The following is a 25,954-nucleotide window of genomic DNA, read 5'->3' as shown; positions in this document are numbered from 1 at the left end:
TCAAAGAATTAAGAAGGCTAAAATTTAACATATAATACTAAGTCTAATGGGAAACTATTACCTAATATCCTGGACAGATAACACATTTTAGATTGGAAATGTGTTCAGGATAGGTAGGGCATGCTGTATCGTCTGGGCACTATTACAAGCTTTATTTATTTATATTTTTTTAGTGATTTTTAAATTGTATAAATCAGCATTGTTTTCAGGCTCCTTTAAAAAATGTAATTGATTTTAGAGAGAGGAAGGGAGAGGGAGAGAAACATGGATGTGAGAGCATTCCACGAACACCCCCTATCAGGGACCGAGCCCGCAGCCCATGCATGGATCAGACCCACCACTTGGGCATGTGCTGTGAGTGAGAATCAAACTGGCAACCTTGCAGTGCACAGGATGGTGCCCAAACAACTGGGCCACACCAGCCACTGCCCAGGGCTATATGCTTTATTTTCATTTATTAAATTGTGATAACGCAGCTAGAGAAGTTTCATAAAACCACTTCAATCTAAATAAATTCCTTTGGTAAGTTTTTTTTTTTCTCTTTTTTTCTGACCCATTCAATTCTGCTATTATCAGTCCTTGGTGGTCCATTTAATGATACATGTCACAGCTGGACTGCTCTCACATCCAAAATGTGTTGTAAGAGAGCAACTTAGCCATAAGAACGCTGATTTTTCATGCTATGGCATCATTGCTAAATAATACCCTTTCCTTTACAGGCATAATCTTTGAAGCAGATGAATCAATGCAAACAGACATCTCCCAACGTGTAGATGTCTTGAATAAGCCATCTTTAACATCATTTTCTTTTGAGTATCCACTGAACAGTGAAGCCAAGGCGAGGGACACACGATTATCTTTTGCTGATCTGAGATTATATGAGACATTCAGAATAAATAAAAACATCAGAAACTTCAGTTTGGCTTAAATGAAATAAGAAAGAAAAAACAATTCAGGGTACTTATACTTTTAGAGTTCGTTTCACATATACAATGCTATGTTACTAAGCAATGAACACTTTCATAAAAAAATTTATTTCACACTTTTATACAAATATCCACAGGTATTTTCTAATCATGAAATAACTTTACAATGCTGGTTAGTATAAAAATGTATCAAATGCGAATAGACCAGTGTCTTGACTTGAGATGACAGTTTTCACAACTATAATCGTAAAGACCACTAACTACATTCTTGTTTCTTTGTTACTGAGCCACCCTTGCACCCAGCTCCCCACCCCTTTCCAAGGACATTCGTCTTTATAACAAGGGCCTATAAACGCGTCCAAAACATCAGCTTCTTAGCAACCTGTGAAGCCAGTGCATTGGGTTCCAAGTTACCTAAGCAAGAAACTGAGATTTTAAACACTGTTATGACCTGTTCTCAAGAAATTTTTGTAAACAAAATATCATTTGGAAAACAGTATTTGTGAATGAAATTTCTAAAGTACAACTAGAGTAATGTTCTTAGTATCTTAAGGGTATAAGATTTCCAAAAAGAAAAGGAAATTAAAACTCCAAAGCAACAATGGTACATAGCTGTATTTTGTTTTTAAAAGAATGAGACACAGCTTACACTACATCCAAAGAAATTAGCACCAGGTTTGCTGTTGCTCTCCATATAACTTAACATTTTGAAGCACAGTCATTTTTTTAAAATCTGGCTTTCATATCCATTCAATCTCTATTGAATGTATAGAATAATATCTTCCCCTCCTCCTCCACTTTTACAATTAAAAAACAAAATAAAGTTCTTGTTAGAGTAGTCTTAAAGAAATTTGGGGAATATAGATAGGAGAGGAAACACAGAAAAAAAAAAAAAAAAACGAAAACACAGAACACTGACTCACATGACGTGATTCCAACAATATTTAAGACATAAAAGCCATGATGTTCTAATCTGACTTTTGGTATACAGTATTCAGTAGTCTTCCACTGGATCGGATTGGATCCACCATAGGCACTCACCATTTCTTTCAAGTCCTGTATATACAGCAGTGAAAGGTCAATAAACAAACCCCATATTTCCAAGAGTTCCTGAAAGTTATAGCATAAAATTCAGAATTGTCACACAGAGCTCCAAACTCAAAAATATCCATTGTCTGTTCAGAATTAAACTTCTAACGGTTAATCCCATTTCTTAAACAAACCTTTTGGGTTTGGAAGGAGGGGGTGAAGGTAAGGGTTGTCACGCAGGAAGATGTTTTAAATAACTTATCCGTAAATTATAACAACTCTCTGGTACATTTATAAAGCACTATTTTCTTTTTGCAGTAAATACTTTAGATCAAACCAATGACCCATATGTTCTAATTCTGATTGCTTACTCCACCCTGAAGGACAAACTGGAGAATCTTTGGCCTGTTAGTCAATAACAAAATGGTTTGTAAAAAAGGAAAAAAAATAAATACCATATACAAATAAGGATAACTAGCATTCAAGTCGGTTGCACCTGTGTGTTTTTAGCGAAAAGGGAGAAGGAGGAAACCTGGACGCCTTTGGTGTGAACAGGGATTCACACGCCTCGGAAATGGAAAAAGATGGCAGGATGGCGATATCACCTTCTATTGCACATTTAATTTAAGATAGCACTTTAGATGGACACGCAGCTACCCCCACGGCACTGTCTTGTGATGGGGGACCGTCAACTTGCAGGTCCTCCAGTCCTACTGGGAAGAATGCTTGCGGAGGCAGCTCCAACCGTCACTCTGCTGACACGGTGACCTCGTGTGCCTTCTTCCAGGGACACTAGCGGGAGAATGTCAGAGGGGCGCATCTGGGCGGGGCCTCCCCCGGCACTTGTGAGTCGGCCACACCAAAAACAAAGGCAACCCAGAGAGTTAAATTAAGGCAGTTAACGAAAAATTCATGCCAACAGTCTGACATCTGGGCTCTGCAAAGCAGGAGCCGTAGGCTACGTAACAATGCCCACACAGCAGTTGAAACTGTCGGTTCGTACTATGGTGCAGTCTGTCTGAACTCAATAGTCAGGCGCCAGGCTTCTAAACCGTTTGAATTTCTGCATCGGGGACTGAAACAGCAGTTGGGGATGGGGACGCTCCTCCGGCCCCTAGGAGTAGCTTTCGTTTTCATTCCAACTTGTGATCCACTGCTTTTTCTCCGGGTGATCGTTGTACTTTTCATCTTTGATCTCTCGCTCTTCTTTCGGGATCTTGACAGCTTGGTATCGGGGAATGCTTTCATCGTACCTAGAGCGTTTGAAGAATCCACACTGCAGAAGAGGGAGAGATTAACAGAAGCACATTTAGTAATCCCGAGGAAAGCAAGTGCCCTAGCTGGGAATATCTAAGCTTTCTGTTCAGATAGGGCCTACCTCTGGACTAAGGAAAAAAGACATGGTTTTCTTTTCAGAAATAACTAATAGGGTGAAGATCTTAGCAGCCAGTGAAGATACATGGAAGAGAAAAATAGCTGTAAAACTGCAAGAAGAGCCCCCTTTTCCGTACTGTCTTTATATTTAGAAACAAGGTAAGCTATATCCTTACTGACATTTAGGTTTATGAAACAGTGCTTCCGTTTTTTAGAATCCCAATACTATCTGTAAAAGAGCTCACTTTTAGATTAGAGAAACATCATTTTGAAGAACTATTTTTTTAGAGGCCATAAGCCAAAGGTTATCTCATGCCCCTCTTCCGCTAACGAAATGAAACTCAGGTCACAGATAGTTTACAAGTTACACCAGGACATGTCAGTGTTCACATGGGTCCTTGTAAGAGTCTTCTCTCCTCCGAGGCTCCGGGACGCATCCCCAGCTGGAAGGAGAACCACACAGCCTGGGCGTGGTGCTGTGCTCCCAAGTGAAGCCGTTTCATTAACAAATCGGGGACTAACTCTGTCCTGCAATAAAATCAACCAGGTACCAACAGAGAGCTTCAGGAAAGTATCACCAGACTGAATTTCAGAGCGCTGCCCAATTTTTCTTTTTTAATGAATATATATTTTATTAATTTAAAAAATATTCCATATGATTCCAAGTAGATTTTTATTGAGAACATATCTAGATATTTAAAAATCAAATTGAATATTTTAAATGAATAAAATATATATGCCTTTTTTATTTTAAAAAAAGGATGTTTTCAATTTAAAAAGTGCAGATAATAGCCGAAACAGGTTTGGCTCAGTGGATAGAGCATTGGCCTACGGACCAAAAGGTCCCAGATTCGATTCCGGTCAAGGGCATGTACCTTGGTTGCAGGCACATCCCCAGTAGGGGGTGTGCAAGAGGCAGCTGATCGATGATTCTCTCTCATTGTTGTTTCTTACTCTCTCTATCCCTCTCTCTTCCTCTCTGTAAAAAATCAATAGAATATATTTTAAAAAAATAAAAAAAATAAAAAGTGCAGATAATAGGATGAGGAAGATACTTGGAATGATTGATTAAGTTGTTTATTACATGAACCCAACAGGAACAGAATGTTAATACTGAATTTATAAGAATGTCATGGGGCAAAATAAAATTACAAGTATGGTTATCACTGAATAAACAGGAATAACGGGCAAGAAGCTTTGTTCTAAAGCCATTTCAACATGGACTCCTTCATTATTCTGTTCAAAAAAGCCAAAAGATCTACCCATTACAAAATGTGCTCTTGCCCCACTTAATCAAAGAAGGAAATTGAGGGTGATATGCGACAATTAAATGGAGATGTTGGGATTCACATGGAAAGGGGCTGTTGGAGTAATTCTATCCTCTCACGCCCACAGAAATGGAAAAAGGAATCATGACCAATTCCTGTTTCCATAGGTTTACAAATAAGACATGAACTTAAAATCAATTGAGACCCAAAGTGGAATCGAATCCCAAGAATAGGAAACAAAGTCAAAGTCCATTGAAATAAAAACTGTCCGGAGCGTTTTTATACTAAATTTTGGATATCGAAGGTAACACTTTGGTCAAGAGTTGCCTTCTGAAACTGGCCATAATGTCCACCATGCCAATAGTCACAGTTTGTTGCAATGGTCTTTGACCTGGGGTAGGTATGCGGGAAAGGAAGGTGCATGCTTAGCTAGCACAGAACAATTTCCGAGCAACGATCAACGCATTCCAAACCTGCCCCCATCTTTCCAGCAAGGAGATGCAAAAGATGACAGTGAAAGCCCTCTCACCCAGAGAAACACCGTGTTTCCAACATGCAAAAAGGTTAATTAGGCAGTCAACACAAGCGTCCATCTGTAGGAAATTCCGAAATGGACAAGAAACCGGAATGGTTTCTCATGCGCCTTTGAAATCCCATGGGATGCTGCATACTAAGTTAACACCATGTGGCAAACCGGGCCACTGAGCCTCCTTTTGTGTGCGTATAGATTTCAGTCTCCTCATCGCTACGGGTGATGGTTAACCACAGCACAAAGTAACTCACCTGCAACAAATGGCTCTATGCATTTCAAACAAAACAAACAAAACAGCTCTCAAGTGACATAAGTAAAACAATTCCAAGCGGGGCAAGCCAGTGTGGACATTTGGAAACATCTGTTAATGGGACACACACAGCAAGCTGTTGCTCTTAAAGTTAGCCACCACAACCATAGCAGGTCCCACAGCTAGCAATTAAAAAACGTGGATCAATTACCAATTACAGAAGTAGGTCACTACTATGCATCAGAAGTGAGCCTTTCTTTATCAGACGGCTGAGCATGGATCTCAGCCTTGTGATATGTGGCATCATAATGATCTTTCTTATTTCTCTTGAAGAAACCACACTACAAGGAAGCAAGGTATTTAGTCAGTTTTACAGGGAACTAAACAAAAGAAAAATCTCAGACCGTAGCCTGATTTCTATTCACAGCTCGTTTACAAAGGGGCCACGAATGGATCAACCAGAAGTGAACAGTGGCTGCACCGCAGCAATCAGCCCAGCTCTACTACCATGGGTCTCTGGTCAGACCTTTATATGGATGGCATTAGCCAGCTAATCGACTTTTCTATTTGTCACAGAAATCAGGAAGACAAAAATCACCTTAAAAGGGAAAATACATGCATATCGAATTATGGGTTTGGGTGTGTTTTGTTCTCTTACAGAAAAATATGGACTCTAATATAGGTAGATAGCACAAATACAAATAAAACAGAGAGATATTGTGTTTTTCTGCTTTCCACAGTAAAAATGCCATCACTTTGAGGCCTTTGAATTTGTGGGGTGAATCAGAATATAATTTCAACTAAACCATCATGAAAGAATGATGACAGTCGGTTTCCCAAACTCTGGGCCACCGCGTAAGGTTAGGTACTCCAAGTGAGCATTGAAATACAATTCCACTTTCTACTATAATTTCCTCCATTCAACAATGTGAAATTTCTCTATTTACTTTAATCGAGGTCATAAGGCCATGGACCTGCCCTCAGAAATATAACTTGGTCAAGTAAGTCTCTGCCCTCCCAAAAAATTCTGCTTCCAAGTCTGGCAACTCATGAAGGTAAAACTCCAGATCTGCTTTGTACAAAAGGGTAGCTACCAACTGACTACACATTGCTACTCAGATTTAAATTAAATTAAATTTAAAAGTCAATACTGCCCACTGCACTAGAAGTATTTTAAGAGCTCAACAGCCACTTGTGACTAGTGACTGCCATATTGGATAGTGCAGCCTCAGAATATGTCCACTGTTACAGAAAGTTTTACTGGGCAGTGCCAATTTAGACTATGGATCCTGATATTTATGTGTGCCTCTCAATTTAATACCCAGTGAATACTCCTAACGAACTTAGGGAACTAAGAGCCCCAGTCCTATCTCCAACTTGGCAATCTATATAATAACCATGAACATGAGCATATTAATTTGCAAAATAAAGGCGACTGGACCAGCCCAGATGACTTTTCTCTCTTACCTCCAAAAAGAATCCTATGTAGAACCCCAATATTTAAAGTACAATAGATACAATTCGGGGGGGATGATGGTCTTAGCCTCACCTACTTAGTCATGGCACCTATGTGGATGTGCAAAATCCAACTTAAAGGACACTGAACTCAAATCCTTTCTGGCCCTAAAATTTTGTGACTTTAACACATGAAAACAGTTAAATTTCAAAAAGAAGAGTATGTAAAGTTATAAAAATGATTTTCATGTAAGGGTGGTAGATATTTCGAATTCACTTGTAAGTTAGAATACTTTAGAATTTACAAAAACAAAACAAAACAATGAGATCTCTAATCTAACTCATTTATATTGGGTTAGATTGCTAAGGCAACCCTTCAACCAAGGAGGTGAAATGATTTGCCCAAAATTATACAGTTTGGATTTCTCAACTCTCAACCCATTGCTCAGCGGTTGAGTGTCGACTTATGAACCAGGAAGTTTTGGTTTGATTCCAGGTCAGAGCACAGGCCTGGGGATGCAGGTTCGAGCACAGGTGGGGCATGTAGGAGAAAGCTGATCAATGATTCTCTCTCATTGATGTTTCTATCTCTCTCCCTCTTCCTTTCTGAAATCAATAAGAATACATTAAAATAAACATGCTAACTTATATGTAAAAAAACACCAAAAATTATATTTCTAAGAAACTTCTTTAAACACAAAGTATTAGATAGATGTGCAGGTATTTATTGTAAAATTTCAAGTTTGCTGTTAAAGTTTCATAATAAAATGTTGGGAAGGGAAGAGGAATTAATGAGAAAAAATTTTACATATATATATATATATATATATATATATATATATATATAATGTATATATTCACACACACTATCAGTATGAATTCACTTTTAAAAACATGAAATAAAGTTTATAATCACAAAATTCAAATGCCAGGTATCACTTACCTTCCATAGTAAAAGAACTAATAGAGCAAGCATCAAAATCCCAGCAAGAATGGCCACGAGGATGATCCACCAAGGAACCCCCGAGTGCTGAGCTGCCGTCTTGGAAGGAAACACAGTCACACGAACCTATGGCCACAAGAGAACAACACAATTACAAAACAGGAAGACAGTCGACACCAGGAATTTGTCTGGACACATCTTGGCCAGTGCAGCCTGTGGGAGGATGAGATGCCTTTTTGATGCAAGATCCTCTCCTTTAATAATGGACTAATGCTTCTTGTCCTAGAACCTGGGAAATGGTGGCTTATGTTTTGACTATGTGTGTATTTCTTTTCCAACAAAAGTAGATAAATTGCCCAAACCGGTTTGGCTCAGTGGTAGAGCGTCGGTCTGCGGACTGAAAGGTCCCAGGTTCGATTCCGGTCAAGGGCATGTACGTTGGCTGTGGGCACATCCCCAGTGGGGGGTGTGCAAGAGGCAGCTGGTCGGTGTTTCTCTCTCGTCGACGTTTCTAGCTCTCTATCTCTCTCCCTTTCTCTCTGTAAAAAAAAATCAATAAAATAAAATAAAAAGTAGATAAATTGTATAATCATCATTCAATATCAAGTTACAGGTTATCAATACACAGCCAAGTTTGTTTTGTCTTCATAACCTGTCATCTTTTTTAGAACAATCATACTTTTCAAAAATTTGTTTTTAGTGATGAAAACAATAGGGACAGTTTATGCACAATTGGCCTACATTTGTCACTCAGATTTTAAAGATGTAAAAAAAACACCAAAAATTATACCTCTAAGAAACTTCTTTAAACACAAAATATTAGATAGATGTACAGGTATAGTAAATGATCATTATTTTTTAAATCTCTCCCATTAATGCACTTCCCTTTCTACTTACACCTGAAAACACCTACCAGTCCCTTTTGACTCAGAAAATACTTAAAAAGCAAGAGCACTGCTTTTCTTTAAACACTTAGTGGGAAGAACCACATTCAGAGTTCCCAGCCAGATATACTGACTGCAATAGGCAGTCGCAAACACCTCATCAGTGCCCTGGTTTCCTGTTTTGCTTTCAGTGAGGTTTCACTCTACTCCAGCCCCCGAGGCGACCTCAGAGCTCACTTCCCCTCACCGCCCTTCCTCCCACTGGAGTCCCAGCTGTCAGGAAAAAACAACCCTTCCTTCAGACTGCTGGTTCCAACACAGGTTAGCCGTCAAGCAGGGGAGAAAGAATGAGGAGACCAGTGAAGGATAATACAGTGGATGCAACCTGTAAACTGACTAAACAAGACAGAAAGAGCATTTCAGCTAGCCTGTGCTGAGGCCACTGGCCTTGGCTTCCCTGTATCCCACACAGTGAAGGCGCATAGTGTGTCCTTGGGGGCCAGGTGACCATCCGGAAGAGCCATTCTCATGTGGAAGAGTAAGTTCTGATAAAACTGGAGGTGGAGAGCGGAGACTGGTCTATGCCCGGAAGAATCAACCATATTACAACCACACTGCATATTTACCAAAGCCTCTTAACCAGCCAGTAATAGGGGAAATCACTCCCACAAGAGGCAGCAATCTAACAGCATCCTGGCTGAACAAGGCAGCTTCTGACTTTGCAGCCCAGGGTGGCAGGATGGACACGTGGGAATCCAGGGGAGGGTGCTAAGCCCTCGAGTCTGGCTAACGTGGTAACCAGAACTTGGAGCCTTATAGAAACCGCAAAACAACTCCCTGGACAAAGACTGCGTGCGAGGACCAGGACCGAAGGCAGGGGCTGGGCTCCCCATTTCAAGGGCAAACGAGCTCTACAAACCCAGTCTGTGCAAGGCCTCACCACGGGCCAGGGAGGTGAGAGGCCAGTGAGCAAGACTTCATTGTTTGTCTGCTTCCACTGTCAACGGAAGGGTTTGGGGTTTGTATGAGGACAGCATCCGCCAGCTGGTATTAGGAAGAAGGAAGAGCTGGCCTTGGAGTCAGGTAAGGGGAGACATCCCGGAGCTGCCATTCCCGGGGCTCCAGGGAGCCTTTCTCATCTCGCCACAGCAACTCTTACTGATAGACTGTGACAGGCTCAGGTGAGCAGAAGCTATTCCAACTCCACAACCAGTATTCTTTCCAGTTTCATGAAAATAGAGGCATTTCCCTGGGGAATGACCTCATCCCCACGTGCCTGTAGGGGAAGGGCTGAAGCTCCGCTGCCAGGTTGAATTCCAGACCAGCGAGCAGTGCTTCCACCCAGCAGCCTGCCCACAGCGAGATGCTTCCCTCACTCACTCTGCGGCCACTGCCCTCCAGCTCTGCTGAGCCTCAGTATCAATCACCTGATGAAGGAATTTTCCTCTCTTTCATAAAACTCTCTATTGAAGACACATCCCCCTTGGTGAAGGCTGCTCCTATCAGAAACCCACCTTACAAAAGGATCCACCTCAAGTTCTTCTCCGAATTCAGAGCCCCAAAAAAGAAAATCACATCCCCCTGAAATGTGACGTGCCCGCCTTTGTACCGATCGCATTTCCTTTTCTCCTTGGCAGCCCAGACCCTCTCTTCCTACTTCCTTAGGAATGAAGTGCAGGATGTAAGGAAACCAATAAACAACTGCCCCTGTTCTGTGGCTACTTCATCAGTGCCCCCAGCGACCCCTTCTCCCAGACCACAGATCCGGAGCAGCGGTGATTCCATTAAAGTACAGCGTGTGGATGCAGTGCCTTAAGATTCTATCGGATGTCTCCTTAACGGGGTAGCAGGGCTGTGAAATGAGCGCCAGGGCAGCATGTACTGGGCCCCGGGCCCTGGGCAGCGGGGAGAGGCCAGGCCAGGGGGTTTTGCTCCGGATTCGGACGGGGCCCATCTCACCTGAGTGCCTGCGTGTGGCAGCTTGATGTTCTCGGTGGCCGCAGTCACGTCGATGGAGGCCCGCACAAGAATGTCCAGGTAGTTCATTTTAGAGTACTCCTGTGCGGAGACAGAGGGAGCGGATGGGTTAGGGGGTGAGGAAGGTGCTGGGAGGGGGCAGAGGGCGCCCGGGGACAGCCTCCCAGCGGCCACACCTCCAGAAACGTGCTGTTCCACAGCCTGGAGCGCAGCAGCACCGAGGCCTTGCTGTCCAGCCCCCGCAGCGGGCAGCGGATGTTCACACAGTTCACGTTGACACTGCAGTTCTGGGAGGGGAGGGAGGCAGGGGTTAGAAAGCAAGGGCTCGGGGGAGACCTTCCCCCCACACATCCTCCGTCAGATCGCAGCTCTTGAGAAATACTTACAAGGGTCTGGTATTTCCTTTCAGCAAATAACGAAAATTTCTTGCTATCGTCAATCTGCTTTTCGGCAATCTCCCGTTTCCTTCGGGAGTTGTGCGACTCCTGAAAGGAATTATATTCCAAATCATTCCACTCATCATTCCCTGTCATGATCTGCAACCTTCTGAGTACTCCCTCCCAAATGATGCCAAATTCAGAATCCACAGTATTTGCCCTTCTCCTCTCACCAAAGGTGTAGAGTTAATTTAAGTGTAAAAATCTGCAGGTGGTATTACCTCACTTCATGTTTACTGATTTGGGTCACTGATTCCCACTCTGACCTTAAAACCCAGGGAGTGAAAGAGGCTTTTTTTGTTCTGTCTCCCCACCGAACTGTGAGCATCCTAAAATAGGGAGTCAAATCTCATTCCTGTATCCCTGCCTCCAGGTGGGTACCTAACACAGAGTGAAAAGTCAGCAATTCTTGAATGAGAATAAACAAAGAAGCAAAAAGAACTAGCATGTGACTTAGTCAACGTAGAGTACTGAAAACTAAGCCTTGTAGGAAGTTTAAAATTGCCCTTTCCTTACAATAAGGATTAGGAATCATGGATCATCTTATTTCTCAAATTGAATGAATAAAGGGTCATTCTATAATTAATAATAATAGTCTATATAATAACCATTCTAAATGTTCATTTTATATGAACACCGATCATACCCAGTCACCTCAGAATTTAAGGCAGAAGAAACAGACATTCACTAACACAGTAAGTCTTCACCACACAGTAGTGTACGTGATAAACCAGGGACGTGCGTGTGGAGCAGGAGAGAGCTACATGTGACGGCTCTGAAAGCAAGCAGAGCGGAATGTTGAGTCTGCCTCTTATAGGCTGAGAGACTGAAAGTTATTGTTCCCTCTGAGTCTCCATCTCCTCATCCATGAAATGAAGGAAAGAAAGCTGTTCTCACGTGACTAGCGAGAGATGAAATGAGAAAAGTGCAAACAAAATGTCTAGCACAGTGCCCAAGACTCACTAAGCACCCAACACATATTTACTGTCTTAAGAAACAAGAATGAAAGGCTTTTGAGGTCACTTGCTAAGGTGCCAATAGCTTTTGGAATGAGTTTTATTCTACCGGGAGTTAACCCTGTGGACATGCCAGCACATGGTTTTCCTCAGGAAAGTAGTGGGTTTCCCCTCGAAAGTCTTATCTATGGAGACTGAGATGAACCCGCCAACATACCTTTAAGTTCAGAAGGTTTATTTCACTCTGGGGCTCACAAGCTATCTTTTCCAATCCTTTGGATTCTACTTTCACCAAATAAAGCAGCCATTTGCCGTTGCTGATTTCTTTCGGCCACTGGATGTTCAAGGTTGCCATGCCCAGGTTTTTCAGAGGCTTGCCCAAGTTAATGACCTGTTAGGAAACAGTGCGTGTTATCTACTTACAACTGCTGTGACGTAGAATTAAGTAGCAGCTATTTCCGAGAGAAAACAAACAAATAGAATAGTTGGCATAATCACAAAGGAGAGAGCAAAGGCTCCAAAATTAGACTATAGACGGGGTATTCAAAAACAGAGATATGTGCTTAAAAAATTCTAGTCACTAAAATTTGGGAAAGCCAAAACCGGTTTGGTTCAGTGGATAGAGCGTCTGTCTGCAGACTGAAAGGTCCCGGGTTCGATTCCAGTCAAGGGCATGTACCTTGGTTGCAGGCACATCCCCAGTAGGAGGTGTGCAAGAGGCAGCTGATAGATGTTTCTCTCTCATCGATGTTTCTAACTTTCTATCCCTCTCTCCTCCTCTCTGTAAAAAAAAAAAAATCAATAAAATATATTAAAAATAATAATTAAAAAAATAAATAAAAATTTGGGGGGGGGGAGGTCAAAGAGAAATGATGGTTCATTCAATCCAGGAACAGCTGCAGTGTGCCACAGGTTACCGGGAACACATGCACCCTGCTCTCCACGTGTCCGGGGACAGTTACGTGGGACTGGCTCTGTAACCACCCTGTTTGGCAGGTGACAAGATCCTTGCCGTGTCAGTGCACCAACCACCTGCTTCTGGGAAAGCCCACCTACCGAAAAAATGAAGCTGCCTCTGTTCTGGACCACCCTTGGAAGGTGTGGGAGAGCACCTGGGAGACTGAGTAAAACCCTGATGGCAGCCACAAACCTGAGGCCACGCTGCAGGCGGAGCAACTTCCTGCAGCAGAAGCTAGAAGAGGGACGAGCCCTCTGCCTGAGTGAAGGACTGCTCCAGAACCCAGACCTCACTCAGCCACACCTGCAGAGGCCTCACAGTCACCACCGCCCATCACAGCCATGTTGTCGGGCTGAGAGTCGCACAGAGAATTCAGCCTGGACCTGCTAACGTCAGACATGAGCTCATTCCCGCCATTCACCTCAACAATGGTCACTGTACTTTCAGCCACAAAGATCCGAAACCCGCCTGTCTCATGAGACAGCTCTGTACCGTGCGCTTACGTGCTGAACTGGGCTTGGGAAAGGGAGTGGGCATGGACCACAGCAGTGAGAGAGATGGCCTTAATACAGAGGAGGAATCACAGCACATTCTGAAGCCAAATATGAATCACTTTGCCATGTTCCTGTGTTTTACAGACAGACTGGGGGTGGGGGGAGGGCACAGGAGGATCAAGTGTCCCTTTGTCTCAAAACCACACAGACACTCAAACTCTACGATAAGAAACGCAGAGGGAACTGGATTCTGAACAAAGTCCTGTGCTGAATGACAGCTGTTGTTCTCTGTTCTGGAGGACAGGACTTTCCCTGTAAGCCAGTGTGTTATTTATTTATTTATTTTTTTAAAATATATTTTATTGATTTTTTTACAGAGAGGAAGAGAGAGGAATAGAGAGTTAGAAACGTCGATGAGAGAGAGACATCGACCAGCTGCCTTTTGCACGCCCCCTACTGAGGATGTGCCCGCAACCAATGTATATGCCCCTGACTGGAATCGAATCTGGGACCTTTCAGTCCGCAGACCGACACTCTACCACTGAGCCAAACCGGTTTCGGCGCCAGTGTGTTATTTAATAGCTGAGCATTTATCGGGCTTATTTACTAATAAGGCTTATTAAAATTACATATTGGAGACCCTATTCAACACGTGTTAGCTTCCGGTACCGGGAATACAAGGACCGATGCTAGGACTCACCCTGAACTCATACTCGATCAAACTTCCCACTTCATCTTCAGACTTCATAGCTTGCTCACCGAGGACGGACCCTCCAAAATACACCTGGGAAGGTTTGGCAACTCTGTTAAATTAAAAAACACCCGTTTTGGTGAGGATTGTAAGTGGTTCTTTCAAACACTGATTTGTTATGCTAAACACAAACACTTACCCAGAGACCGATAAAAGCAGTTCAATAACCACTTTTGCAGAAGCTGTAATTGGAGCCAAATTATCTTGATTGCTTGTTCTGAAAATGAAAAGGAAACAATAGGGTTTTATTCTACCAGTCAGTTTTCTCATTACAATTACACTTCTTGTATGAGGTAGATCAGGGCCAAAGCCACTGACTGGCTGTGTTTTCACGAAATAATTCCGAACGGAAAAGGCTGAAGTGACTCTTACGTTTCCAACTTCAGATTGACATCCAGATCTGTGGTGTCAAAGGTGACCTCGGTTGTACTTAAAATCAAATAGAAAGTAACCTAAAAAAATAAAAAGGGCCATGAGCACGGGTCAAACATATCAACGTTGTCATGGTATTTAAAATAGTAAAATTCAGTATGGGAAGGCATCACCTACACTGGAATTTCTTTTAAAAGGATTTCCGAGCTCACAGTCCGCCTGGGAGCCGTTCTGGTTGGCAACACAACTCAGCTGTTTCTCCTACAACAGAAAAGCACCCCAGATCACACAGGCTCACCGGCCACCACGTGGCTACCCCTCCCGCCGGGCTGGAGCTGCACATACAGGGAAGGCCTTCAGCTCTCTGTACGCGGAGTAGGTCAGCGTGTCCGGGAAAGTCGCAATGAGCTTAGCTTCGTGCGCGTCATCGCCATCTCGGGTGGGGTTCCTTGGGTCGGAAGGGCTGTTCGTCACTGTTATTTCCAAAGCAATGTCCTTCTGGTCTTTTAGAACTAGTTCCGGAACACCCTTTTGACTATTAAAGGAGAGAAAAATGAGACAAGGTCCTCAGTATGTGTTCAGTAAGGCCCCCTTTTAACAAAAGTCTCTGCAAAGCCAGAGACAGATTATTGGCTGGGGCCACAGAGCAATGCTTACATCGGCAGGTAGGAAAACTTGTCCTGGTTTCCTTCCCGGGTACAAAACTTGTATTCTAGTTTAAGGTTGCTGTTGCACACATTGTCGTCTCCACATCCCTCTTTTAGGAAGTGCACCTGGAGGAAAACAAAACCGTGGTCAGAAATGTCTGCCCTCTGGGGCTCACAGAGTGGGTGGCTGGCTTTCTCCTCGTGGTTCATTTCTGTGTGTGACTGTCACCAGAGCAGACGTCAAGCTTCAGACATACTTGGGCACGCAGGCAATGCCCCCTTGGCCTAGCAGAACTGTGTCTTAAGACACTTTGAGCCCAGCCAATGTTGCTCAGTGGCTGAGCACCAGCCTATGAATCAGGAGCTATGTTTGCTAGCTGCAATGCTAATAGTGCTCAATAATCATCCTCATAAATAATTAGGAAACTGTCTCCTTGTCTGTTATGTTTAACATGACTATAGAGCTGGGGATATACACAAGATATATTAATATGATCATCAATATGAAAAACATATGGAAATATACTAAAGTATAAGGAACTATGTTTGGTGACCATAAAAACGGACAATGCAACCCAGGCCAGTTTTTCTCAGTGGTTAGAGCGTCGACCTGCAGACCAAAGGGTCTCGAGTTCGATTCCCAGTCAAGGGAATGTACCTCGGTTGCAGGTTAGAACCTCAGCCCTGGTTGGATGCATGCAGGAGACATGCAATCAATGTGTCTCTCTCACATCAATGTTTCTCTCTCTCTCTCTCTCTCTCTCTCTCTCTCTCTCTCTCTCTCTCCCTCCCTCCCTCCCTCCCTCCCTCCCTCCCTTCCACTCTCTCTAGGAATTATCCTCGGGTGAGGATTAAAAAAAAAAAAAAAAAAAAGACTGGCAATGTCTACATTTAGGCATCCGCTCCTACCCTAACACAGTGAGTACTCACTTCTTAAAAGCTTCATTCGTGGACCACCAGACCCAGGCGCCTCAGAGTGGGAACTGAGGTACAGACAAGATTCTGACAGCAAGGGCATAATGCGCAATTAGGATGTCACAGCTCCCAGCCTAATCTTGCATCTCAACCAGCATAAAACCTAGCAAACATGTCCACCTCATAGGCATGCAGCGAGCCATACAATATAAAATAATCTCCTAAGATTGGAGTCAGCACTCAATGACTACTTCACAGCTGCTACTTTTTTGACTTGTTGAATTTTTATATTCCTTGATTTTAACGTTCATACGAACAACGGTTGGTTTTCTACACGTTAATGTTCTTCCTGGCAAAATGCAATGTATTTTTCTTTCTTCATACAGCTGTAGGAGAAACTGGATGTGAGAACAAGAAGTTCTACCAATTATGGTCTCAATAAGTCTTAGTGGCAAAAAAAAAAAAAAAAAAAAATTAAGAAAAATCCTTTCTGGCTCCAAATTCTATTCTGTATGCTTCTATATTCATGGCTAATCGGAGAAACAGATCTTCAAACTTTGCAGATATTTTTAAAAGCTTATTTAATACAATGAAATGACCTTTAAAGCACATCACTAGTTCTTGTGCCTTTAAAGACGTTTGACTTAACATAATAATATGGCAAAACAAGTCAGAAAGGCTTACATCTGTATGGACTGTCTTGGGTTCGTTGGAATTCAGAATCGGGAAAACCTCTGGGAGTGAATTCACTCGCCGCCGCGTGTTCGGGTCTTGGATCTCCACTGAAGCAGTTATGGGGATGGGACGCAGCTTATCTCTGATGTTTTCCTGAAAAGGATGCAGAGGTACAGGTAAGCATGGGATAGATGCTCCTGGGACACCAAAACCAAGTAGTAAACGATACGGTAATAACTATGCTTTATTTCATACTGAATAATGGGTTTCCAGTATAAATTTCAAAATCTATATATGCCACCATTAAGCCCAACCCTTGTCCCCATTAAAAAAAACCGTTTTGACTGCCCGCCGGCCTCACCTGCAGCCAGAGCGTTTCCTCCATGCACACCTTCTGCTTCTGCCTGTTCAGCGTTATCACTTTCGTATACTTGGGCTCAGAACCTTGGTTTCGAAACTGCACTCTCGATGAGAGCCCGGATTTTCTTCTATCTTTTTCAGCCTCAAGCGTGCCCACAATGGCTAGATAAAAGGGACAGAAATCATATGATTTTAAAGTGCATCCATGCGCATTCAGCTGTAAGTATTCAGAGCTCCTTTAAAAAATATTTTAATTCCGGTTTGGCTCAGTGGTAGAGCGTCAGTCTGCAGACTGAGGGGTCCCAGGTTCAATTCCGGTCAAGGGCATGTACATTGGTTGCGGGCATGTCCCCAGTAGGGGGTGTGCAAGAGGCAGCTGGTCGATGTTTCTCTCTCATCGACGTTTCTAGCTCTCTAGCTCTCTCCCTTTCTCTCTGTAAAAAAATCAATAAAATATATTTTTTAAAAATATTTTAATTCCTTTTAGAAGGACACCTTTCCCACTGCCACTGTTTCTCTTCGTATTTCTTGATAATGGACATTTTGATTGACTTACCCTGTTCAAGTCAAGCTGTCCTTTCCTGCCCATTGCTGTTGACAGTCTTAAAAGTTAATTTTTCATGGAGCCACCAGGGGGAGCTCAATAATAAGTCAAAACCTCTGAGCAGTGTCTAAGAATCAGTTGCTGGCTGAATCTCAGCGGCTCAGGGCACTCAGGATAATAGGAGAGAACCCAACACTCCCTAAGGGCCCAAACTGACTCTCCCTTCAACAGGTCAGTGCTTAAATGTCCTAGCACTTTGATACTCAAAAAGGGAGTAAGAAGTACAAATTGCCAGTTATAAAAACAATCATGGGGATGTAAAGTACCACATAGAAAACATCCTCCTATATAATAAAAGCCTTATATGCTAAGTGTCCGGTTGTCCGATAGTCTGTTCAACCAATCAAAGGCTAATGATATGCTAAGGCTGTTCAACCGCTCACTATGATGTGCACTGACCACCAAAGAGCAGACCCTCCCGCTGGTAAGTTAGCTTGCTGCTGGAGTCCAGCTGATCGCGACTGAGCAAAATGGATTGACCATGCCCTGGAGCCTTCCTACGGTCTCTCTTCAGCTGGCCAACCTCCCACATCCCTCCCCAGCCCCCGTCATGCATTGATGGGGACCCTCAGCCTGGCCTGCACCCTCTTGCAATCCGGGACCCCTAGGGGGTTATTGGAGAGCCGGTTTTGGCCTGATCCCACAGGCCGGGCCAAGAGACCCCACTGGTGCATGAAATTCATTCACTGGACCTCTAGTAGTAAATGATACAATAATAACTATATGTGGTGTCAGATGGGTACTGGACTTACTAGGGTGACCACTTCATATCCTACCTAATAAAGAGGAAATATGATAATTGACCATCACACCCTCAACAAAGATGGCATCGCCCACACCACAAGATGGTGGTGCCTAGTCCCCTCAACCCGGCTGGGGCGGAAAGTGTGCGGCAATGGCTGGGCCTGACCCCAGGTAGATGCAGCCGCTCCGTGCACCTGCCTCCAGAGTCCCTCAGTTCCCTCAGCCCCCCAGGATGGTGACTGCCCAGCTGATGCCCTAGGTGCAGGAAAGCCTCAAATGGCGGCTGCCCAGCCGCCCAAGGCCACCTGAGGTTCAGTTATTCAGAGTCGACTGAGGCTTGTGCTGCCAGCAGTGACAGCTGCAGAGATAGGATGAAGGCATGGCCTTCCCCTGATCGCCGGGTCAACTCCCACCCCTGAGGACTCCCAGACTGTGAGAGGGGGCAGGCCGGGCTGAGGGACCCCCTCCAGTGCATGAATTTTCATGCACCGGGCCTCTAGTGGTATATAAATGTCTGATAACTATGTTGTATGCCTGAGACAAGTATATTATATGTCAACTGTGATTAGAAATTAAACTTTTAAAAATTAAAAAGAAAAACAATCCCCTTCAAAAGGGTTCTAGACCAGCAGCACAGCATCTCCTGAGGTCTGCTAGGGATGCAGACACAGGCCCAGCCAGACCCCCTGAGCCAGCTCTGCATTGTAACAGGACCATGAGGTGGGTTATCACCCGCTAAAGTTAATAAGCACTGATAAAGGACAGGTGTCTAAAGAGGAATAATATATATATATATATTAGGGACATAAAAGTCTTTTGAGAATAGGATGAGACTTTTCAAGTTAAAAAAAGAATTAAAAGATAAAACATGTTCCTTTTAGTGGCTAGAGGGCCTGGGTGTCAGCTAATCTAGCTTCCACAAGCCACGTTTCCAGCCTGCAGAGCTCCAGAAAGCATAGCTGCTGACTACCTAGACCAGCGGCACCCACCGGTGGTCCGTGAGGTCCGAGAGTTCCGAAAGGTTGGCCACCACTGACCTAGACTAATGGAGCTGAGGCCAGCCAGGACCTGGGTAATCGAAGTCTCCGTCCTTGACTTCAGAATGCCCTCTTTGCCAGCTGCTCTCTCTTTACGGGAGAACCCTGAAGTTACTTACATTCAGTAATCACTAACCGTCAGAAAGGAAGAAACCAGAGGGTGTACAATGCCAGAGAAGGCAGCCCCAAGGGAAAACAATCTGTTCCAGAAAAATGCAGAAAGCTGAATCCAAGACCCTTGGTCTATCATTCAAGGCAGAGATTCCCAGAGCCCTTTTGAGAGCATCTATGGCAATACCCTCTTCCTACAGATGAAGAAACGGAGGCCCACACAGGTGGGGCGGGCCCAGAGCCACACAGTGAGCGGCAGAGGCAGAGCCAGCTCCTAAGCCTGTGTCACAAACACAAAAGATAATTGCTTGATTTTGAAGTTTCTTAAATATCCAGGTTCCCACTTGCCTCATGAGTCTCTCTCTCTCTCTCTCTCTCTCTCTCTCTCTCTCTCTCTCTCTCTCTCTCTCTGCCAGCTGGGACCCCCCGGCCCCCCCCCCGTTTCCTCCCCTCCCCCTGACTGCCCACGAACCCTCCTCCTTCAGATCTCAGCATGGACGTCGCTTCTTCCGGAGGCCTCCCCTGGCCCCCTGGGGGAGCTGACAGTATTCTACACTTAGCCCACTGCACTGTAACCACCTGACCACCTTTCCCGGCGGAGCTACGGACAGGGACCACCTCACCTCAGTCTGCTCACCACTGTGTTGCCCGGCAAAGCACAATGACTGATACCGATACCGCTTGTACAATAGATGAATGGAAGCGGGAGTGCCCAGCCCCACATCCACACGCACACGGGTACACGCCTGCCCACACACACACACAATGGGACGCTATTCTTACGCTGAAACGACAGCACTTCGGGGGTGCTGGCCCGAAATTCAGAAACACTGACAGTTTCGAGAGTAATTTCTGTGTCCATGTAAAGAATTTTTAAATGTCATGGCTGCCAAATGGAATGCATCTCCGTTTTAGGCCCCGGGCAGCCTTGACATCATCCATTTATCAGTGACCTGCTAACTTCACAGTGAACCAGACGAGGGCTCCCAGGCTGAGTGCTCCCCCCCCCGCCCCCACGCCCCGCCGGCAGCAAGAGGAGGGGAGGGTGTGGGTGCATTAAAACCGCTTATCTACCCAAACCGCTCCAACCTCCCCTAACCCTCCAGACAGTTCACATCATCTTAAAATCCTTGCAGGCCACCTTGGCTGACCTTTGGAGGGGGCAAGCCACGGAGAACACTCATTAAGGCTCAATTATAAATGCCGTCCGTCCGTACGGAGCACCACATCCGAGCGCTGCCAAGTTAAAACGGCCTGGCCCAACAATAGGCCCGCGTGCTCACACCGCAGATGTATTCCCTTACACGGCTCGGTGGGCGTTCTGTCCCAAGACCGTGGAAATACGGGCCATGAGAGCAGGTTTTCTCCACATGTCCTCAGAGAGAGGAGCTCTATCCGTAAGAGGCTCTCCATAAGCACTTGGTTAATGGAGTCGTTACATGATATGAAATTAATATTGATTTGGGGGGAGGCAAGGAATGCCCTGAGGAGATTTCACATCTATCATCGAAGGGAGCGCGGCCTGAGGAAATGACAGGCTGAGAGAATAGAAATGTTTCCTGTTCGTCTCCTGGCCTTACTCAGAGAAGTCCCAGTTTCTCCTGGTCTCTCCGGCCAATTCCCAACACAACATAAAGGGCCCGTGATCCGAACAGGCAGGCGTGAGGTACTGCATTTGGGTAGAAATGGCACCAGGGATCCTGGAAAGACGACAGATCGTGCAAAGTCTTCGAAGAGGTTTTCCTGTCACTCGAAGCCGCACCCAGAACTGTTTCTCTGCTCCATGAAATGCCAGCGGCATCAAAGGCAAAGCGAGAGGCCACGCTCCGCCTGCACACAAAGCCATAATCCGCCGGCGCCGCCTGCCTGGGGCCCCGGGCCCGGGTCCCAGGGAGATGACCCGGCAGACGTCGCCCGGCACGTCGGGGAGACGCAGGAACCTGAGAGCTTAGCATCTCGGAAGAGCAAGGCTAAGCGGCTTATGACAGCGTGGCCCAGCGGGGAGCGGACTTATCTGCCAAACTCTGGGAGAGGAAAGGGGACATCTTTCAAACAGAGAAAACAGAGCCACTTGAGATAACAAAGAGAAATCTTACGCAAACTCATGATCTCGAGGTGGAGGAAAAACAGAAAAGCATGGGAAGAGCAGGAACTACCTGCCCCGCTAGAAGCTTCCCTTGGTGGCACGGGTACCACAAAGCACAGCAGCCGAGACCCTGGCCAGACCCCAGAGGGAAAGCACCCTCCCTCTTTGCACTTCTTTTTGGGGAAAGATTTCCTGTACATTTCCACACCCCCCGTCGGGAGCTGGAGCAGGTGGCTTAGACCTGAAGAGGCATGGCTGCTCTAGGACATACCAGAGAATCTCGTGATTGACCGTCACTCCGGTTGGAGTATGGTAAGCCCTGTCAGAATTTGGATTACAAAGGAAGGAGCAGGATGAGACCTTAGAAATGACTAACTGGCCAAAACCGGTTTGGCTCAGTGGATAGAGCTTCGGCCTGCAGACTGAAGGATCCCAGGTTTGATTCTGGTCAAGGGCATGTGCCTTGGTTTCGGGCACATCCCCAGTGGGGGGTGTGCAAGAGGCAGCTGATTGATGTTTCTCTCTCATCGATGTTTCTAACTCTCTATCCCTCTCTCTTCCTCTCTGAAAAAAATCAATAAAATGTATAAATTTTTATTTAAAAAAAATGACTAACTGCTCTCACCACATCATCTTATCTGATCTCCACACAATGTTACATAGTAATTCCTAGTAGAGGCATTTTTTTTTTTTTTGAACGAATGGGAAAATAAAAAGTCAAATGTGAAGGGACATGCTCTGAGTTGCAGGGTCTGTCAGCATCAGAGCTGGGACCAGGAGCAGAGCCCAAGTCTCTGAACGGCCCAGGCCAGCCTTGGGGACACAGCTGAGGTGTCCCAGCCCCAGAGGGAGGAGGCCGGGAGCAAAGAGCACAAACTGGCAATTACCCTGCGGCACGGGGCTCCTGCCATCACTCTTCCAAACCACTACCCACCATCACCCACCACCCACCGCCTCGTAGCCGCAAAACCAACTTTCCACACTGCCTTTCAAAGACAGAGACGGAGTTGTGGTGGCAAATGAATTCTTTTCCAAGACATTCTACCCCAAACCATCTGCTCTGGAAAACTCATATGGGGACCAAATGGCCAGTGTTTCCCTCGTGTGCGGCCCCCTCCGATGAGCGGGAAGACGGCCGATAAGACTTGATCCCCATTTGTGGCCATTGCAGTTGTCTTTTTCTGTTCTTTACGCAGAACTTCCAACCTGGCAGACAGAAACCACGTCATTTTTAAGAGTACGAGGTACTTACATATTGAAGGATTGTAACCAGCGGGCTTGGCAGTATATTCAAAGCAGGCCTTCACCTTGAGGCTGTATAAAAAATTGAACACATGGCTTCTTAAAAGATGCATTATTGCAGCAGGAAAAAACAACAACATCATGTTCCCAGCTCTCAACCCCTGCCGTGACCCACCCCCTCCCCCACGGCTCACTGATGAGTCAATGGTTACCCATTTGCTGGCAGACTCCACTCCCCTCTGCCCATTTCTCAGCCTTCCCTGCAGCTCTCAGGCCAACGGGGGCAGCACAGAGCGGACGGGTGACTCCGAGGGGCCTGTGGAGACTCACCAGATCCCACTGGGCGCCCCGCAGGCCGTCTTCTGGCGGAGGTCGATCCTGTTGGGTGTCACTGTGACGGTCTTCTGAATGTTAATCACAGGCCGGGATCTGAAGACAAAGGAGGGGGAAGCAAGCTCAGCCTTTGCTCCCTTGAATGTAACATGAATTCATCCTATTATACACTGGCCCTTGGCTGCCTGATACGCCTTACCACCACAGGGGAAATGTCCCCCCGTGTAATTTATCTCCTCTGTGACTGAAGAAAATAACTGTTCAATACAGATTAAAACCCGATTCTATAATACTTACTTCAAATTTTTAAATAATATTGAAAATTTTAAAAAGTTCTAGTTTTAATAGTTTTGTGTGTGTGTGTGTGTGTGTGTGTGTGTTTTCCCCCATTGAAAGAGTAATAGGTACAACATATAAAAATCCCAGGGTTTTCAAGCAAATAGCGTCTCCGTCCCCACCCAAGCTCCCAAGTAGCCTTCTGTCATCGTCCACGTGTTGGTTTAAAATAAAAAGACACACGATTATTTAAATCAGGGGTCCTCAAACTTTTTAAAGTGGGGGCCAGATCACGGTCCCTCAGAGAGCTGGAGGGCCGGACTATATGAACTACTAATTCCTACTGTAACACCTCGGCTGCGCTCACTGCCCAAAAAACCTGGCGGGCCGGATCAGACTCCTCTGCGGGCCACATGTGGCCCGCAGGCCGTAGTTTGAAGACCCCTGATTTAAATGGAAAATTCCATGCTTTCTGTTGCTTTTCCCATGTGTTAACACTTCGGGTCTCCTTGGGGCCGTTCACGTGGGTCTGGCCCCAGTTCCCACAGCGGGCGGGGCGCAGGTGCCAAGGCGACAGCCTGAAGCCGTGTAACCAATCCCTAGTGTAACTTTCAGCCCCGACCAACACCCTTGGCACCTGCATTGCAGCACACATTTGACTTTATCTGTGCGGTTCAGCAGAATGAGTCAAGGAATATGTATATTTTAATTATGAGTAATCCTGCCAAAACAGCCTTCACAAAGGTGACACCAACATACACCCCTCAGAGCTGGGATGCTCACTATTAGGGGTTCTGCATGCACCTGGGTTTTAGTGACTCAGGCGAGCCTGAACCCCGGGTCTCCATCTTACAAACATTCGCCCTTCTTTGTCCTCCCCAGAACCACCATTCCCAGCCCCGAGTCCTTATACTCCTGATGCTCAATGGACTAAGCTTTTCTGCCCCCCAATATCTCTGTAGGCAAATACTCAAATCCCTTAACCTCTACCCTCTACCTCACCCCAACCTCACAAACACTCAAGACGCTGGCATCCCACACTAGGTCTTCTCACGGCATAAGAGCATTTTCCCTCCCCCTTCTATAGTCACCTCTACTCCCACAGCCAACCGGTCAGTGCTGGCCTGTGACCTGGCTTCTGCCACAGGCACAGGCCTGCGAGTGTGCAGCGGCTGGGGGTGCGAGTGGGATGGAGAAAGATGCCTCTCGCCCCTGTCTCTCTCCAGCCAGAGCTCAGAGTGGGTGCCAGGGTTTCATTACCACACAGATCGCGTTAGGCTGACTGTAGTGGGCTTGTGGTGAACCCGGCCATGCTGGAGAATATTCTGATAGGAAAACGCATTCCAATTCTGATAAACTAGGTTGAACTTGTGGAAACAACCTACCAGGAGGCCAGGGAGGGCCCAGTACACTCTCGGGGAAGGTGGGAGCCAAAGAACGGCCAGTGCTGCCCAGTCCGTGTCTTCCTTTCTTCCTGCTGTTATTTTACATCGTGGCAGCTGCTAGCTCCTGAGATAACTGACTAGAAACGCTCCAAGTTTTGAGAGCATATTTAAAAGGCAAAAATTCACACATATTTTAAAACCGGTTGCGATAGATATTTAAGTGTTTGGATGTCATAGCATTAAGGCTTCCGTGGAGCATAAATTTCAAAAGAAAATATTTTAATGCATTTTGGCCAACTCTATTTTTACTTGTTTTTTTAAACACACAACATCCACATGCAATACTGAGTATACATTATATATGAATCATGAAAATTTTGCCTTTTAACACATGAAGCAAATCTTTTGGCCCAGCTGTCTTTTATTTAACTAGTATCTATTTATTAGCTACTCTGAAGTCCTAGAATGATTTAATGGGGAAATGCCAAGGGAAATATTATAGTTGGGAGGATCTAGGTGCTATGTCTGTTCCCGCAGGATCCAGCCTTAAAAGCTCAGGCAAGTCCTGGGCCTCCATTGCTTTGTGTGTAAAATAAGGGAGTTGATTTTCCTTTCATTATCAAATGTTTCTGAAATTTACTTTCCTACTATCTATGAGGAAAAAAGGAACAAGTTTACAGGATTCACAACCCATTTATGAGGACAGGAAAACTAAGGGTGTTAAAACATCAAGCTGAAACCAGTTTGGCTCAGTGGATAGAGCGTCAGCCTGTGCACTGAAGGGTCCCAGTTCAATTCTGGTCAAGGGCATGTACCTTGGTTGTGGGCACATCCCTGGTGGGGAGTGTGCAGGAGGCAGCTGATCGATGTTTCTCTCTCATCAGTGTTTCTCTCTATCCCTTTCTCTCTTCTTCCTCTCTGTAAAAAATCAAT

The 25,954-nt window shown here is 45.2% G+C and overlaps 1 protein-coding gene across 2 annotated transcripts in view; it reads right to left on the bottom strand.

Annotated features, from left to right (window-relative positions):
• Positions 1-1,014: 1,014 nt before the first annotated feature.
• Positions 1,015-25,954, bottom strand: part of ITGA6 (integrin subunit alpha 6) — a 66,987-nt gene continuing 42,047 nt past the window's right edge. The window contains exons 10-26 of one of the 2 annotated variants that reach the window (XM_084892282.1): positions 23,358-23,456; positions 23,038-23,099; positions 17,205-17,365; positions 16,853-16,996; positions 15,264-15,379; positions 14,952-15,141; positions 14,784-14,867; positions 14,607-14,686; positions 14,374-14,451; positions 14,184-14,286; positions 12,249-12,422; positions 11,025-11,123; positions 10,815-10,925; positions 10,621-10,719; positions 7,778-7,903; positions 5,591-5,720; positions 1,015-3,231 (exon numbers count right to left, since the gene is read on the bottom strand). In XM_084892282.1, coding sequence (XP_084748408.1) covers positions 5,613-5,720; positions 7,778-7,903; positions 10,621-10,719; positions 10,815-10,925; positions 11,025-11,123; positions 12,249-12,422; positions 14,184-14,286; positions 14,374-14,451; positions 14,607-14,686; positions 14,784-14,867; positions 14,952-15,141; positions 15,264-15,379; positions 16,853-16,996; positions 17,205-17,365; positions 23,038-23,099; positions 23,358-23,456 — 1,834 coding nt within the window. In that variant the 3' untranslated portion in view covers positions 1,015-3,231; positions 5,591-5,612. The remainder of the gene's footprint in view (positions 3,232-5,590; positions 5,721-7,777; positions 7,904-10,620; positions 10,720-10,814; positions 10,926-11,024; positions 11,124-12,248; positions 12,423-14,183; positions 14,287-14,373; positions 14,452-14,606; positions 14,687-14,783; positions 14,868-14,951; positions 15,142-15,263; positions 15,380-16,852; positions 16,997-17,204; positions 17,366-23,037; positions 23,100-23,357; positions 23,457-25,954) is intronic. The other variant, XM_084892283.1, reaches the window with a different exon arrangement.

The sequence above is a fragment of the Pipistrellus hanaki genome, assembly GCF_964339955.1.
Source record: "Pipistrellus hanaki genome assembly, chromosome: 8".
In the NCBI taxonomy this organism is placed as follows: domain Eukaryota; kingdom Metazoa; phylum Chordata; class Mammalia; order Chiroptera; family Vespertilionidae; genus Pipistrellus; species Pipistrellus hanaki.
Note: the sequence above shows the minus strand (reverse complement) of the source record. Positions and strands in the feature narration are given on the sequence as shown.